Source organism: Rhipicephalus sanguineus, chromosome 6 (assembly GCF_013339695.2).
Source record: "Rhipicephalus sanguineus isolate Rsan-2018 chromosome 6, BIME_Rsan_1.4, whole genome shotgun sequence".
NCBI classification, from domain to species: Eukaryota; Metazoa; Arthropoda; class Arachnida; order Ixodida; family Ixodidae; genus Rhipicephalus; species Rhipicephalus sanguineus.
Genome location: NC_051181.1, coordinates 82,197,014 through 82,215,920, shown reverse-complemented (window position 1 = coordinate 82,215,920; position 18,907 = coordinate 82,197,014). Strand labels below are relative to the sequence as shown.

At 45.1% G+C, this 18,907-nt stretch overlaps 1 protein-coding gene across 3 annotated transcripts in view; it reads right to left on the bottom strand.

Moving 5' to 3' along the window:
* The window catches only part of LOC119395948 (glutamate receptor ionotropic, kainate 2), a 410,534-nt gene that overhangs the window by 227,048 nt on the left and 164,579 nt on the right, over positions 1–18,907 (bottom strand). For all 3 annotated transcript variants that reach the window (XM_049416822.1, XM_049416823.1, XM_037662976.2), the window contains exon 4: positions 361–542. In XM_049416822.1, coding sequence (XP_049272779.1) covers positions 361–542 — 182 coding nt within the window. The remainder of the gene's footprint in view (positions 1–360; positions 543–18,907) is intronic.

The window sequence follows — 18,907 nt, the reverse complement described above, 5'->3', positions numbered from 1 at the left end:
TCCATGGCGAAAAAGGAAACGTTCTTTTGTGAAGCAGTGGCGCCCTCTCTTGAGCTATTTTGGTATTGACTTGAACTGTAGCGCCCTCTTTCGATCTATTTTGGTACTTTGAACGTGATGTCAAGCGACAAAATGAGACGACAGCCCGGGCCCCTAAAGTGCTCCGCACTTCAAACCTGTGTGGCTATTACCCTGAATATTAAACAATGGCGTGACACGTCCAACTGAGCAAAGGTATGAGGCGGACTTGACGCCCTCCCTGGAGGATGAGCGCCCCCTTGTACGCACGCCGATGACTATCGCTCTCAGCAAGATGGAAATGAAATCGCACACGGGTTGCAGGAAACTCGTAATTCTCACCGCTTCGAGGAACTCGTACACACGCTCGGTGGGCACATCGAGCACGATGTTGAACTCCTTGGCGAGGTCGACCCGCTTGAGCAGCGTCTTGACGGCACCGCCCCCTGGCCGATACAGCATCAGGTTGACGGTGGCGCCCAGCGCGAACGATGTGTTGAGCACGTCCTTCATGCGTACAAAACCTGCGAGTAGGTAGATGCAAAAAAAAAAAAAAAGAACGAACGCGCATTGGCTAATGCAAACTCTATTGGATACGTTAAAAGCTATGGTCGATATGTTTTGACCGGCGTTTGCTTTGTCGAATAAGCAAATGAGGCCAATTTGCCCCATTTAAGCAAAAATTGACATCCGTTGCTTATTAGCGCAGTTTTGGATCATAACGTGAGGCATCGGTGATTCTCGTGTGTACTGTTCACTTGCTTGAATAATTTCTCGTGGATAACAACAATTTATTTCAGAGTACCCCGAAGATATTCCTGGAGCCCATTAATATTTGCTCTACTCTGTAGACTTACACACGTAACCAGTGAAGTCCCGCTTGAAAAGCGTGTCCACCTGGTGCGCATCGAAGTGTATAACGCGAAAACGCGTTAGGCATAGTTCTAATTGTTTATTTGTAGAGGTTGGTGCTTTGACGCTTTCTCACCATGAAGTGTAACGAATCGACATATATTCATACACAAATTACTATGTAAGTGTTAATTAGATAACAGAATAACTATGGTAGCACACGCTGACGGGACCACAAGAAGAATACGGAGACACACACACAGCGCTACACTTCCAACAAATGGTTTATTTTTGGGCACCATGTGGTTCTCATACACTTTTTTTGCACGCAGCTTTTTCGTATCGCACACGGAAACAAAATTCATATATCCCACCTTTCAGCTCATGCGCAGATATTGTGGCTCCTTTCTTGAGAGCGCAATCGACGGACTGCAGACACATGCAATACCAGTTCCATTCAGCTTCTACAACCATAAGGTTGTTAATTCACACCCCCTCCTACCTATGATCGCGGTATCTTGAAAGCATGAATAATATTTGCATTTCTTGCAGTGCGGGGACAGGAATCCATCTGGCGGTATCATGTTCGCTTATTGCTATGCTCTCGCAGCCTGCCGTTAATACGACAGGCTCTTTACATGCTCTTTACCGAGTGTAGGGTAGCATACCAGTGTTTCTAGACTGGTTAACATCACTGCATTTCCTCTCTCTCTCCCGTTCCCTCTTTCCCTCGCAGAGCCAGTACAGAAAAATCACACCATCTCCCGCTAAAGGGGACCTTGAGGCGATGCGAAGCAGCGTTTTGGCATGTCGAGCCCGCGTTTCAGAGGGGGAGTGGAGAGGAGGAGGGGAAGGGGAAGTGGAGAGGGGAAAGAAGAAGTGATAGGGAAAAGGGAGATTGAGGTAGAGAGGGGAAAGGGGAGGTAGGGGAGGGATAGTTGAGAGAGGGAGGGGTGAGGGGAAGTGGACAGGGGGTACAGGGAAGAGGAGGGGGTGGAGAAGAGGTGTATGGACAGGAGGTGTGTGTGCAGAGGGCTTGCGCATGCGCAGTAAGGGTGGTCACGCCGCACGCCGCCACCACCACCGGTTTGAACTTTGCCATAAAATGCTTCGCATATAAAAAAAAAACATGCTTAAACGGAAGATAACATTTCTGAAATGCATAACTCAATTCTAGACATGTCCAGCTTAATATCGCCGTCCAATTCTCGTGCCTTTCCTGTAAGGCAGGTGTCTCAAACACGCAGCGCGCGGCTTCAAAAATAATATTTTGTGACCTCGCTTAATGGTACTCGCATTATTTTCACGCCTATTGCGATTAATAACGCTTTGTTGCACTAAGCTGCAGAGAGGGGACTGGTATCGAGCTTCTTCCTTGTTTTTCTTTTTTTTCTTTTTTGAGGCACCCCAAGCGGTAACTATGAGTTGGCACATCACCGTGGGACAAAAACTATGTATTTCAGACTCGGTGTCCAGATTTTAGTCATTGCGGATATCAGTATCAGTACGTTTCTCGAAACCTTACGTCAAATACCCTTGAGAAATGGCCCGTATATCCATATATGAGGCGTTCTTTCAAATGATCCCGTGCGTTCCAAACGTTCCTCCAAAGGTTCCTTTGTGATAGTTTAAAATTAAGCGCTATTTTCCCTTCTTAGCAAATGGAACCGTTAGGCGAGATTTTCATCCCCCTCTCTAGCGTCCCCCCTCCCCCCTCCCTTTAGCATTCTACGATGACCCGGCCCTTAAGGGAATGAATTTCGTGACTGCGGCCCGTTAGCTCGGGTGAGTTCGAGACCCCTGCTGTAAGGTTTCGCGCCCGGTACTTCGATATCAGCCACGCCATGTGCACTGTCAGCGTGGCATGAGATTTTTCAGAGGAAATCAGTGGGCGCAAAGGTTCCAAAAAGAAAACGCGAGCAGACGATTATCGATTACTGTTTGGGGACAAGTACGACCTAAGAGCTTTAAACTGTCTTTTAGAGCGTAGTGACCAATAAAAGGACACGAAGATGCCACCTGCTTTCCTTTGCTTCCTGCTCGTTTGCGCCATAATTATTAACCCGTCTGTCGACAGCCTTAAACCTATGTGTCAAGATAGAAGCTTGGAGACAGCTCGTAGGGTATGCTAATCCATTATTTTTTCTAGAGCTTTGTCGTCGTGACTGGTATAGCGATTGCCTTTTGACAGAACATAACCACTGCGCAGCTCTTGCGCGGGGTACTGCGATATGAGACGCACAATCGATGATCGTACGCTACACAAGACCCTGTCGCAGAACAAGTCGTTGATTAACGTCAAGCTTCATTGAAGCGTAAAATTGAAAGCACTGCCGCACAATGAACCCTGATTTCACGAACGAACGTTATAACTTATGCGCGTGGGTGGTCGCGGGGAATGTTGCTTGTGTTCTTTTTGCTTTTTTTTACAGCTCTGTCAAAACACCCTATTTGTAGTTTTCAGGCGCTACGCACCTTAAATATTAGTAAAAAAACGAGCTAGTAGGAGTCCATCGTATACTTTTCAATTAACCGACAGCGAAGTTAAACATGCTATGGAGATGTCGTTTGCGGCACTATATCTTGCAATGAAAAGGCTTTACGTTGACGATTTTCTTTGAGTAACCGCGTGGAGAGGATCTGGAACGTGCAAGGACGTATCATTAGGTAGTACAGACGGATGGAGACGACAAAACACGGAGTCACTACACACACATAAAAGAAAAGTTTCATCTTGCGCCAGGATTGTGGCACTAGAGTGGAATATGTTGAACAGGAATTGAGGGTCGAATTTGTTCGCGAAATCCAGTCCAAAAATGTGTAATTTTTTTATTGCTGAAATAAATTCTTCAGACGATTCTATTTAAGAAAAAATTATCTAAAATTTTTTTTCGTGACCGTAAAGTGACAAAAAAATCTGTTTTGATGTTACATACATATGGTTTATTCGTAGTAAAATCAAGCAGAATCCTAAAAAAAAGCTTCACAGTTTTTTATGAAGAAAGATTATGCATTGTATGAAACATAGCTCACAAACATACAAAAATAAGCGCACCAGAGTACGTTTCCGGTTAAAAACGCTCGTGTTCTAACACTAAAAACTTTTCAGCGTGTGATAGTCTTTGAAGCATGGCTCCCCGCGCACGCGTTTCACATGTCGCTCCTTGATCGTCATCGGAGTCTGAACTCGTCAAAAAATCTTCGTCTGACGAACTGAAATCCAATGAATCAGATTCTGATCGGCAATTGGGGAATAGTCCGCATCGGAAGAATCGCTGCTCGTCTCACCGGCAGCAGCGCAACCGACGCGCGCTTCCATAGCGTCAGCGAACTGCGTCAGTGAGCGCACGGATGAAAACTATGGTTCTGCGCCCGTCCGGAAAGCAAAATGAGTGAAAAAGCTACAGTAATACTTCGTCTTATCGCCAACAAGACGTAGTTAGTTTTTCCGAGAACCCAAAACAGGAAACGCAATCACGGCGGCGTCGTTTGTGTAATTTAGCGCCGCACGGAAACAGATGTAATCGCGCGCCGGGGTGCAATAAATGAGAGAGTAACAAGCGGTCACCCTTTGAGAGATTAGAAACCAAACAGCCATCAGCTTTGCGGGCGCAAGAAGCGAAAACCACCCGAAGGACGAAACCGAAACGAGCCGGACCGCGTGCGCGCGTTCTGATGCGAGACTACAAGCCGCCGCGCCTCTTTGGAAAGAAAAAAAAAAGACGGAGAGACATCGGCGCATTAAAAAAATTACACGTATTCCCGAAGCGTGGCAGCACATTCCAAGCAAGAGAAATGGGAGAAGGCGCGCGTTTGAAACCAAACCGCGCCGCGGGCGCTCTCGGTTGCGCAAGCGATAGCCTGCGCGCGGCGCGCCATTTTGCGAAGCATAAAAAAAGCAACAACGGAGAGACATCAGCGCATGAAAAAAATTCCACGTATTCCCGAAGCGTGGCAGCACATGCCAAGCAAGAGAAATCATCGAAAAAGGCGCGCACTTTAAACCAGCTGCACCGCGAACGCGCTCGGATGGGCAAGCGATAGGCGGCGCGCCGTTTTGGGAAGCGAAAAAAAAAATACAACGGAGAGACATCGGCGCATGAAAAAAATTCCACGTATTCCCGAAGTGTGGAAGCAGAGGCCAAACAAGAGAAATGATCGAAAAAGGCGCGCGTTTTAAAAATAAACGCTATGCCGTACATGTACGACGAAAACCCTTTGGTACCAGGAAGCTTCTGCCGTACATGTACGGCGAAAACCCTGAAGGGGTTAACACGTACATTTTCCTGTTCGACGAAGAGGTGACAAAACTAAGCCTAGTTCAATTTGTACGAGCGAGTGAACACAATATTTCTGATAACTGTATTGTCCTCCTCGATGACTCGATGATTAAAGCACACCTCAAACAGTTAAATGAAACCAACAGACATTTACACCAAAGGATAACATGGGCAACGTTATTCCTTCCTTTTGAGCTCTAGTGCAGTAAATATGACAAAACTTGCCCCCTTTCCGTCGGTGGCATCCGAACGTACAATCTTCGTACTACGTGTTTTCTAATGACGGATTCGGACTTTACCGTAGGAGAAAGTGCTTTTGCGTCCACTTTTAAATAGTTTTCATTTCATTACAGTAAAAAACAATAGTTAGTGTCCCGTATGTTCTGCTTGGTTTAATTGTCTCTTGGTTTAATTTGGCTGTGTCCAACAAAGAAAGGAACCGCTCCAACAATTCCCCTTCTCTCGTTATCTCAGAAAGTTGCAACATCTTACAACGATTTTCACAGTAGCGAATCACCATAACAATCTTCGCGTAAAATATCAATACATGAGAACTTCAAAGATTCGACAATGTTAACCCATTAAGGCTCAAGAAAAAACTATTTGTTCAATTTAATTGAAATTTCGCGCACTTGTCTAGCTACAGCAGACAACAACATCTGGCAATTTTCACAGACTTACATCTATTCCTTCATAAGTTATGATACTGTACTTTGGAAAGTACGCTGGGCTCTTGCGATAGCAATGCAAGCTGGTTCGGCACAAGAATAGCAAGCATGCTTGGCCCTTGCCATACTAATACCAAACTTGTTTTGGCACATGCAACTTGTCGAAGCAGCGACGCATAATTCAAAGCGTCGCACCACACTTTTCGCAGCATCATTTCTATTTATCGCAGACAGTGCACTTCAACTGTTTTTCACTCTTCTTGTGAAAAGTGCCCATATGGATGGAGGGGACCGGCAGGCACACTGGACACGGAAGACCTCTTCGTAATTCTATTGTGTACACGGCAAAGGTAGTGTCTTGCAAGTATGCACGTGAATGACAGCATTCGACGCATAGGGGGTCTGCTAACCTCCCGTAGGTTGGCTGATCCTCTATGCATTCAGTGCAGCAATGTTGATGATCTATGTAAATAGGGCCTTCCATAACTTTTTCCCACGAATGAAAATTCTGTAGTTGTACGCAGCTTGATTGTGGAGGTGAATCTCTCCCATGCCAATATTTCTGTAGCTTCTGACGATGTTTCATGATGGCACTACGTTTTTCTTTTGAGTTGATGATCATCTGCTTACAGAGCGTAGTGGCTCGACTGTGACATAGTTCATCACCATAGCAACTATGCTACTGTCTTGCCCTTTACGAAAAGAAACTCGTTTCCCGGATCAAAACAGAAGCAGTCTTTCCGATTTCATTCGTTCCATCAGGCAGAAGGCATTAATTCGCACAGCCGTCTTCCCCCTCCTCTTCAGCCGTTTCAGAGTGACAATTACTTGACAAAGAGACTCTCGTATATCCCTGCCGGCATCTGTTGCAGTCTCCCGAGTCTCAAATGACCGTAAAAACGGCGTTCTTCCGAAGAAAATACCTGGTTCGATCTCTGAGGCAAGCTACAACGCAATGCACATGTAAGCTCTCACTAAGGCCCAGTGTACTACGAAAAGTACACCAACATTTGATTACCCCTCAGAGCAAAACTGTGCACTACAGCTGATTCTTCCGCTTCGCCGCGATTATATTGTTCTTTCTGAAGCACAATCAATCTTTTTTTTTTCAACATATACAGTGTGAAACCTTAAATTAATTGAGAAAACGCAGTAGTCGTCACATGCGTTCGACGGGCACTCGTTTTCCAAAAGTCCAACAACTCGTAGCACAGAAAAAACTGACCTGAGTCAATATGTTCGATTAGAAGTGTCTTGCTGCAACCTTTAGCGTCAAAAATGCTAATCAGAAAAATTAGAATATTGGATAGTGTATTTTGTACTGCAAAAAAATGAAGTGTACTTTGTAAAGTACGCTGGGCGCTAATGGGTTAAAGAAATTTGACTCCTCGATCGCAATAGGAATCTTATTACGGGGGATAACTGACTTGTGTCAAATATACTAAGCATTCTCATGCCCCTATACTTAAAATGTGAAAACTGTGCCCCTTCTCACATGCAACGCGGACCCGAAGGCTAAAATACAAATGCAGTTACCTAAATAGGACAAGAAGTAAGATGCAGAGTGGCCTACATCAACGCCACCACTGCCGTTCGCCCGCGCTGCGTTCAGCTAGTTCTTTTTTCTAACAACCGAGCTATTTAATTAAGCTTGGCAAATCCCCAGTGCTCCCCAGCAAGAAACTATCATCATCAACGGTCTTGGGCGTGCAACGCAATCACTCGGCCGGCGCGCGCTCTCTTCGTTCTGTTCTTCACTTTCTGCATCGCTCCCTGAACACGTGAACGCGCGCTCTCTCTCGCTGCGCCGATTTGTCTGGGGTGTAATGGAATAACCCGGATGGGCTATAGAATAAGTACAGAGAGAGAGAGAAAGAGAAAAGAAGATATATAGAAAGAAAGAGATCGAAAGCAAGACAACGAGAGAAATAAAGAGAAAGGAAGGGAAGAAAGAGAGAAAAAAAAGATACAAATGCAGAGCAAGAAATATAAATAGATAGAAACAGATAAAAGGAAATATACTTAAAAAGAGAGCAAGACAGAAAGAAAAAGAAAGAGACAGAGAAAGAAAGAGATAGAAATAAACAGACACAAAAGGAGCTAGGAAAAACAGAGACAATACAGAAAGAGATGGAGAGAGAGATATATAGAAAGAAAAAAAAGAAAGAAAGAGGGACAGAAAAAAAGAAATAAAGAGAGAGAGAGGGAGGGCGAAAGAAAGGGAAGAAACAGCAAAAAAGAAAATTCGGCAGATCCCACGCATTGTAGGAATCGATGTAATGCGAAGCAGCCAGCAGAGAGCTGCATACATCGCCTTGTTTGTCTTTGAGCCAAATGAAATCATTCATACCATGGCATCTAGTCCACCATATATCGCACGTTTGCCATGCACGCATGCACGCACAATCTAGTGTACACCATGCCAATGAAACGCATATTCTGGTATATAAATGCATGACCTGTCGCTTATGTTCATCACGCATTCGTGTCATGCCATACCAATTTTGGTATATATCACGTTAACAAAACGGCCGGAAGCGCACCATGACAGTGGCATGTAAATCATACCGTACATGACATGCATAACATGATTCGCATGTTAACCCCTCTCATTTATGTTCGTCATACAGCCACATCGCGCAGTACCAATTTTGGTGTATATCAAAGGAACGAAATGGCAGCGAATGCACCATGAGTAGAGCATGTAAATCATCCCATACATGGCATGCATGTCATAGTTTTCATGTTACCACCTGTTATTCATGTTCTTCATACAGTCACATCGCGCAATACCAATTTAGGTGCATATCAATCTACTGAAACTGCCGCTAGCGCATCATGAGCGTGGCATGCAAAATCAGGTCGTACATGACTTGCATGTCATGATTTTCATGTTACCACGTCTCACTTACGTTCGTCATACATTCGTGTCGCGTAAAACCAGTTTTGGTGTATATTACGCAAGCGAAACGGACGCGAATGCACCATGAGCGTGGCATGTAAATCATGACATGCATGACATGCATGTCATGGTTTTTATCTTACCAACTGTCATTCATATTCTTCATACAGTCACATCGCGCAATACCAATTGTGGTGTATATCAATCTACTGAAACTGCCGCTAGCGCATCATGAGCGTGGCATGCAAAATCAGGTCGTACATGACTTGCATGTCATGATTTTCATGTTACCACGTCTCACTTACGTTCGTCATACAGTCGTGTCGCGTAAAACCAATTTTGGTGTATATTACGCAAGCGAAACGGACGCGAATGCACCATGAGCGTGGCATGCAGATCATGAGATACATGTCATGGATGTCATGGTTTTCACGGTACCACCTGTTATTCATGTTCTTCATAAAGTCACATCGAACAATACCAATTTTGGTGTATATCAATCTAGCGAAACGGCCGCGAGTGCGCTATGAGCGTGGCATGTAAATCATGTCATACATGACATGCATATCACGATTTTCATGTTACCACGTGTAAGTTATGTTCGTCATACAGAAATTTCTCGTCATACCAGTTTTCGTATGTATCCCTTCATTTAAACGGCCGCGAGCGCCCCGAGACCATGTCATGTAAACCATGCTGCACATGACATGCGCGTCATGATTTGCATGTTAGGACCTGTCATTACGTTCGCCGTGAACTGTTGTCACGCCGTACCAATTTTGGGTATATATGAAATGAACGAAACGGCCGCAACAGCCCAAAAGCCGTGGAATGTAAATCATGCTGTTCATGACATGCCTGTCATGATTTTCATGATATGACCTGTCATTTATGTTCGTAATAAGGCCATGTTATGACACACCAATTTTGGTATGCATCCGATTAACGGAACGGCCAGGGAGCCCAAAGGCCGTGGAATGTAAATCCTGCTGTTCATGACATGCGTGTCATAATTTTCATGATATGACCTCTCATTTGTGTTCGTAATAAGGCCATGTTATGACACACCAATCTTGGTATACATCCGAGTGACGAAACGGCCAGGAGAGCACAAAAACGTAGGCGGCTAGATAGATAGATAGATAGATAGATAGATAGATAGATAGATAGATAGATAGATAGATAGATAGATAGATAGATAGATAGATAGATAGATAGATAGATAGATAGATAGATAGATAGATAGATAGATAGATAGATAGATAGATAGATAGATAGATAGATAGATAGATAGATACGCTCAAAGTCGCAGAAGTTGGCTAAGAAATGCTTCGCATTTAATAAAAGAAGCGAGAAACCGAGAGAAAGAAATAGACAGAGAAAGAAGGAAATAGAAAGAAGCAGAGTTAAAAAATTCGGCAGATCCCACGCATTGTGGGAATTGACGTAATGCGAAGCAGCCAGCAAAAAGCTGCATACATCGCCTTGTTTGTCTTTGAGCCAAATGAAATCATTCATGCCATGGCATCTAGTCCGCCATATATCGCATGTTTGCCATGCACGCATGCATGCACATTCTAGTGTACACCATGCCAATGAAACGCATATTGTGGTATATAAATGCATGACCTGTCGCTTATGTTCATCACGCACTCGTGTCATGCCATACCAATTTTGGTATATATAACTTTAACAAAACGGCCGGAAGCGCACCATGACAGTGGCATGTAAATCATACCGGATATGACATGCATAACATGATTCGCGTGTTAAGACCTCTCATTTACGTTCGTCATACAGTCACATCGCGCAATACCAATTTTGGTGTATATCAAAGGAACGAAATTGCTGCGAGTGCACCATGAGTAGAGCATGTAAATCATGCCATACATGACATGCATATTATGATATTTCATGTTACCACCTCTCACTAATGTTCATCATACAGTCACATCGCGCAATACCAGTTTTGATGTATATCAAGCTATCGAATTGGCCGCGAATGCACCATGAGCGTGGCATGCAAGTCATGACATACATGGCATGCATGTCATAGTTTTCATGTTACCACCTGTTATTCATGTTCTTCATACAGTCACATCGCGCAATACCAATTTTGGTGCATATCAATCTAGCGAAACGGCCGGGAATGCACCATGAGCGCGGCATGTAAATCATGACATACATAACCTGCATGTCATGATTTCCATGTTACCACCTCTCATTTACGTTCGTCATGCAGTCACGTCGCGTACTACCAATTTTGGTGTATGTCAAGCAAGCGAAACGGCACGAGTGCGTCATGAGCATGACATGTAAATCATGTCGTGCATGTCATGATTTTCATATTACCACGTCTCATTTACTTTCGTCATACAGTCGCTTCGCGCAATACCAATTTTGGTTACATCAAGCTAGCGAAGCGGCTGCGAATGCATCATGAGCGTGGCAATTAAATCATGACATGCATGTCATGGTTTTCATCTTCCCAACTGTTATTCATGTTCTTCATACAGTCACATCGCGCAATACCAATTTTGGTGTATATCAATCTGGTGAAACGGCCGCTAGAGCATCATGAGCGTGGCATGTAAATCAGGTCGTACATGACTTGCATGTCATGATTTTTATGTTACCACGTCTCACGTTCGTCATACAGTCGTGTCGCGTAACACCAATTTTGGTGTATATCACGCAAGCGAAACGGACGCGAATGCACCACGAGCGTGGCATGTAAATCATGACATACATGTCATGGATGTCATGGTTTTCATGCTACCACCTGTTATTCATGTTCTTCATAAAGTCACATCGCACAATACCAATTTCGGTGTATATCAATCTAGCGAAACGGCCGCTAGAGCATCATGAGCGTGGCATGTAAATCAGGTCGTACATGACTTGCATGTCATGAGTTTTATGTTACCACGTCTCACGTTCGTCATACAGTCGTGTCGCGTAACACCAATTTCGGTGTATATCACGCAAGCGAAAGGGACGCGAATGCACCACGAGCGTGGCATGCAAATCATGACATACATGTCATGGATGTCATGGTTTTCATGCTACCACCTGTTATTCATGTTCTTCATAAAGTCACATCGCACAATACCAATTTCAGTGTATATCAATCTAGCGAAACGGCCGCGAGTGCGCCATGAGCGCGGCATGTAAATCATGTCATACATGACATGCATATCATGATTTTCATGTTACCACGTGTCAGTTATGTTCGTCATAGAGAAATGTCTCGTCATACCAGTTTTCGTATGTATCCCTTCATTTAAACGGCCGCGAGCGCCCCGAGACCATGTCATGTAATTCATGCTGCACATGACATGCGCGTCATGATTTGCATGTGAGGACCTGTCATTATGTTCGTCATGAACTCTTGTCACGCCACACCAATTTTGGTATATATGAAATTAACGGAACGGCCTCAAGAGCTCAAAGGCCATGGAATGTAAATCATGCTGTACATGACATGCGTGTCATGATTTTCATGATATGACCTGTCATTTATGTTCGTAATAAGGCCATGTTATGACACACCAATTTTGGTATACATCCGATTAACGAAACGGCCAGGAGAGCACAAAGTCGTAAGCGGCTAGATAGATAGATAGATAGATAGATAGATAGATAGATAGATAGATAGATAGATAGATAGATAGATAGATAGATAGATAGATAGATAGATAGATAGATAGATAGATAGATAGATAGATAGATAGATAGGCTCAAAGTCGCAGAAGTTCGCTAAGAAATGTTTCGCATTTAAAAGTAGATGCGTGTATGCTGAACATGACTGCTGCAGGTCATAACGTGAATAACAAGAAAAGCCTTTGGCGTACGTCATAATACCCTTTCCCCCAGTGACGTGTGACACCCTCATACTGTTGCCCCTTGTACGCAGGTACACGGGGTAATGTGCCACAGGTGATACACAGTATGTGCCAACCCAGGAACGGCGTTAACAGGCAATAAAAGTCACAGTTTCGCCGCAAGGGTGAAGCAATGAATGCGATAGCAAGAAATTATTGCTATACGAAGTGAGGCTCGCCAATGGATACTCTCAGTTTGAACAGCGCTCCTGTTGCAAAGGCGGCCGAAGCAGCGAAGGAAACTAGCGTGCTTCAAGTGTCGATCTCTGACACTTGATAGTTCGCGCTCATCTTCTGTTTGTTCGTTTAGCGGCGTCCCTATAGCTCGAGTGACTTTCGTACGCTCCGTAACATGAACGCGGACATCACGGTGAAAGCTTGAAACATTACTCTTCCCCTCACCACGAGAAAATCGCGCTAGCAGACAGCGGAATCGCAAGGTCTCCCTGCGCAAATATATAAGAAGAAGCGAGCGAGCTCGCCGACGACTTTTAAATGCGCCCGTCTAGGGTGCCTTGATGCCCGCGCGCTCCGCTGAGGGTGAGGACAGGCGCGTCGTCTGCTACGACGGCCGCCATTGCGAATCCCGCCGCAGCTCGGCAGCATGCAAAACGCGCTACACAAAGCGCTTGCGGTGCGCGGATACGTCCGGAAATAAGTGCACGCTAGTGCGCTTGCTCTTTTTCTTTTCTTTTTTGAAGCTTGGGCAGCTTTTATTGCTGTTCTTGCCTCAATGTTTATTAAGGAAGCATGTTTTTCATGTAAGCTGACAGCCTGTGCATGTCTTATGCGCTAGATGTAGGCATAGACTGTTATGTTGAAAACAAATCCTCTTCCTTACGCCGGAAACGAGAAACTCTAAAACCTTAATTTTCTCGTAAGCTCTGCATTCCAAATACACAAATAATCGTTTAAAGTATTTGTATACTTGTCAGCACCAGCAGTATATGTATCTGAACACACACAAGTGTTGCGAAGCTACCTAAGCGCGATTAAGGTGGCTGATTTTGCTAAGTTTGCAAACAATTTACTCATTCGTTATAAATGGCATCATAAGTATTGTACACAGAATAAAGGGCCGAGGGGCAGTATGGTGCGAATATCCTGCTAAAATGAAACGAAAGCTTCCTTATCATTATTATTGCTGACATTTCTTGCTCACAATCTGTAGCCGCTACTGTATCGGCACTCGAGTTGCACCTTGAGTCCATATCAAAACGATGAATACGTTGTTCAGTAGTATGCCGTAAAACTTTGAATGCGCGCAGAATCAGTGCGTTTTTCCTTCTTTTTGTATCTGCAGTTTCTTTCTCTGTATCTGCAGGTTTTCTCGCATGCCCAAATTATTGAGTGTTTCCAATACTGTTTTACACAGGGGCGTAGCGAAGGGGGGGGGGAGGGTTGGGGAGTTCTGACACCCCCCCCCCCCCAGAAATTTTTCAATTTTGCTTGCGCATATTGCCACGTGCGCGTCTTTGTCACTTTTGCTGTATTCGGTTTTCGGCCACAAAGACTGTCAGCAACGCTCAGCGCGAACCGCGCCTCGTTGTTCGAGAACCTTCGCGATCATTGTAGATCGTTTTGTTAAGACTGCGCGCAAGACGCGCACACTCGAGCTTATTCTAGAATTTGCACGACAGTCAGCGATAACGCTGGAATATTCGACGGCACATGTTTAAATGCCGACGCGCTTCACGGCTTGTCAGTTGATCGACGGACGACGCCCTGTTCGCCGCTATCATTGTACAGCGTGCATTGCTGTAGGTCTAGTTCTCATTTTCCGGCCACAAGTTTGGCCAAATAAACAGTTTCATCCTACAAACGCCGACTGCTGTGTTCGTCGACGTCACGACCACGTGACAATATATACACGCACTCATATAAACGAACGCACGAACATACATAAAGTATGGTTGAACCCCCCCCCCCCCCGAAAAAAATTTCTCGCTACGCCCTTGGTTTTACACTTTCTGCGGCAGATGCACGGCGTCGTTTATTTGTCTCGTTTATTAATAATAAAATCTGGGGTTTTACTTGCCAGAACCATGATATGATTATGAGGCACGCCGTAGTGGAGGGCTGCATGAATTTTGACCAACTGGTGTTCATTAACCTGCACTGACATCGCACAGTACACGGGCCTCTAGCATTTCGCCTCCACCTAAATGCGACCGCCGCGGCCGGGATCGAACCCATGACTTTCGGGTCAGCAGTCGAGGACGTATTTTTTAAGGCCAAAGCCTTAAATGCCTCATCAAACGCGAAATTTGACCGTCGGCGTCCCGCGTCTACGGCGTCAGCATACCACGACGTCGGGGACGAGGGATGCAAAAAATTATCGTCACGTGATGACGTCACCATATGACGTCATCACGACTTCACAAATTTTGACGTGACGTATATGATGACGTTATCACATGACATCGTAGCTTGGTCAAAAGTGGGCAGATCACGGAGGCAGTGCACAACCAGGTGAGGTGCCTCCGATCTTGGAGGCAATGCAAAACCGCGCTTTGGGCGCAAAAAACTGAGAAGAAAATGGCTTTCGCTTTCGAGCCGTCTTAAGCGAACGCATAAGGGAGCCTGTGAGTTTTTATTTCATTAACTGGTTTTCCATGACGTACTCATTCTACAACTTGACTTTGTTGTATTTTTTTTACTGACAAGCGTGTCTACTGTACACAATGCTTCCCCGTCTTGTTGTTTTCATGCGTTTTCTTTGTATAGACGCTTCGCGAGAACTGTTTGTATGCGCATCCCTGTATGAGCCTTCAGGGCTTACATTATGAATAAATAAATTATGCTTGCTCAAAGAAATAAAATACTGAATGTGTGTGTGTGTGTGTGTGTGTGTGTGTGTGTGTGTGTGTGTGTGTGTGTGTGTGTGTGTGTGTGTGTGTGTGTGTGTGTGTGTGTGTGTGTGTGTGTGTGTGTGCGTGCGTGCGTGCGTGCGCGTTAATATCCAGTGTACAGGCCATTTATTTGTGTGCATTAAATCTGCGCTGACACAAGCAATTACACAAATAAAACGCAAATTACACAAAACACAACTGTCACTGGTCGATTCACAGTGATCGTAAATGAATAAAAAAACATGCACTGCGTAATTATTTAAGACAGGACTAAAATGTAACCTTGAAACACAGAAACAGGGAAGGATAAACATTTAACTGCACACATACATACGTGGGCATCAGACCAGCACAGAAGGCGTACTTGAAACACGGAAAGGAATATAAAAAACAAGAACCCGGCGTGGTTTTAGTTATGGTGCTTGACTGGTGACCCGAAGGTTGCGGGATGGAATCCCGGCCGCAGCGGCCACATTTCGATGGAGGTGAAATGACAGAGCCCCGCGTATTTAGATTTAGGTGTACGTTGAAGTACAACAGATGGTCAAAATTTCGGGAGATTTCCACTATATACGGCGCCTCTCATAATCATATCGGGGTTCTTGGGACGTAAATTCTCACAAATAATTGTTATTAGGAATAAAGAAGGATCTGATCTGCAGACAAACACGCATAATATATTCCACGATACATTTTAAATCACAAAAATAGCGAAAGCAAAAATCAAAGGCAGATACAGGACCAACCAAGTGCAGTAAAGAATGTTTGCGAAGAAAAATGCAGGATTCATGCACATGTGAACCAAAGCATTTTAAGCATGTAGCCGATATCAGTCTGTCCATTTATTACGCAAGGTTAACACCGGCAGAATTTATCCTTGCATGTGCATTCGAAATACCGGCCGGAAACTTACGCTGCAAGTGCATAATGTGTTCTTCGGATGCCGCTTGTAACGTTTGATTTTTACTGTCCAAAGAAACCTCGTATCTTCTAAAACGATACAGGTACCAGCGTTTCTGGAATGATTGGTGCACTGCGGCACGCAACACCCGGTCATGTTGACGGTAGCGATTGCATAAAACTGGAGGGAAACGAGCACCGACCTAAAAACAACACGCGCGCCACGCACAAGTGACCGGGCGCGGGATTCAAAATGGCGGCCACGCTGCCGCCAAAGCCGAGGAGGCGGCATCTGCCCTTTCAAAAGCTGACATCACTCTAAGCGGGGGCGCGCGCATCGAGGCACTCTACGCCCGTCGCGCTCCTAGCGCCATCTCGCTGGTAATGAAGAAACGCTTATTATCGCCTGCCGTCTCTGAGTCCGTCCAGCGGTAAAGGGTGTGTATATAACGCTCGCCGTTAGCTATGTGGAGGATCTGCGTTTCGTGGCGTAGTGGATAGCGCCACTCGCTGCGGAGCAAGAGGTCCCTGGTTCGATTCCGCGCTTCGGAAGCATTTTTCTGAATTAATCTTTCTTTGCGGCTTTTATATATATATATATATATATATATATATATATATATATATATATATATATATACATACTTATACATATACGGTGCATGACGGCGGCGACGGCGACGGCAAAATCCAGCCGAGACTGTCCATATAACTGCTATCGCAATAAAAACTTGAACGCAAAATCGTTCAGGAGCCCGTGTCGCAGAAAAGCCGGTGCCGATGTCGGCGGCGTTGTCGGCGAGTGAAAAATCCCGACTGATGCAAACAATAAAATTCAGCTTTCGAGCCGGAATCGAACCCAGTAATTCTGTCTGGAAGTCAGGCATTCCACCACAAAGCCACGACAGATCTTGAAACTGCTTTGGAGAAAGACTTTATGCAGTCATCGTGTCGAGGAAACGCTCATTATGGTTGCAGTGCCGGCTATCCACTTATATAAAAATGTCATTAACATTAGAGATATACTCGTATGACTCGGCAAGCTATATTCAAGCGTTGCTTGAACCAGAAGGAATACGCTGACGAACGCTACGTATGAAATGCACGTTAAACCACTTTGCACCCTTAACGCGATCTCAAGCATGCAAAGCGCCCTCTTCCCTAACAAGAATTTGCAAAAATGGGGGTGTGAGTTTCTTTTGCTTCCCCAACTAGCCTTTTGGTTTGCGTAAGGGTTAATGTCTCACATAAAACACCTTCTAGGAGCTAAGAGAGTTATGGGATATAGAAACACCCGCTACCCATAGGAAAGAGCGTCAGCTGATAATTGGTGCTCTCTGACTAAAAAGGCCTTGAATATTTGGCGACTTTAGATTAGCAGATCTGTCTCTTTTAGGGATATCCACGATTAAATAGCGAATTAAGCACATCGCAAATTATTTTTATGCACAACATGGAACATCCCCACCGGCAATGAACGGCAGCTGAAGATACCATGGCTATATTAGCAGATGGTCGGTGTAAAACTGTGAGGCGTGAGCGCTCCGTCCATGTGGCATTGCACAATATGGCATGTCGTGTGTATGGTTGGGTTCGTATGTGCGCCTTCTATGCTGACGTAATCTGTAATTGGATGTTTTCTGACTGAAAGTTTTTATTCTTCCCTGTTTCTCAGTGATAAGATTGTTTAGATGATTGGCCACCCCACCCCATGATATTGGTGTTTTGATTCAATGTCTTTTGTAGCGTTAGCTACACTGGCCGAGCCCAGACAGTTTCGCGTGGCTCCTGAAGAGCCGTTCTGTGCATGCGCGAGGATCAGTGATGTCGCACAGCTGGCGCATCGGAGCCGGCACCTCCCGCGCACTCCGCCGCTGCCGCGCGCGACTCGCTGCCGCCGGTCTGCGCTTTCTAGAGGAGTGACGTTGTAGCCTTGGCAGACTTACTGGCGCCGGCGCGCGCGCAGCTATTCGCCTTCGCTGTGCAGTCGCCGTCTGACACTGCCTTGGAGCCGCATGATAGCGCATGTGACTGGCATTTGCCAGTGTGGTTTAGCCATGGAGAAGGAGAGCGCAAATGCTGCTCAACGGCGCAGCATTTGCCAGCAACGGCGCAGCACACGGTATACATAATATGTATACCATGTGTGCGTCATTGGAAGCAGCAGTAAGCATGATAATTAATCTAACCCTATACAATCAGGAAAGCTAAGAACAATCAGCTGAACCTTTGCTAACGCTACGTTATCTTGGCATAGCTGAGCTAAGCCACTGCAACATTTTTTCTTAGGGTGGAAGACTTAGTTACAGACACGGTAAAATCCCCTTTAAGGTGTGGATTGGTTTACTGTGCACCATACCATGAAGTTCGTTTCGATAAAACTGACTTCAGCGCTCCTTCGTAAGTGGTGACGTGACATCGAGCCATAATAAGCTACCCTTTAAACGCCAGTGTAGTCGACATACCTAGTATGCCCACGATAGGCACACAACTACCCCATTTACACAAACCCGACACGTCGATCCACCTCGTAACGCTTGGCTCAAACCAA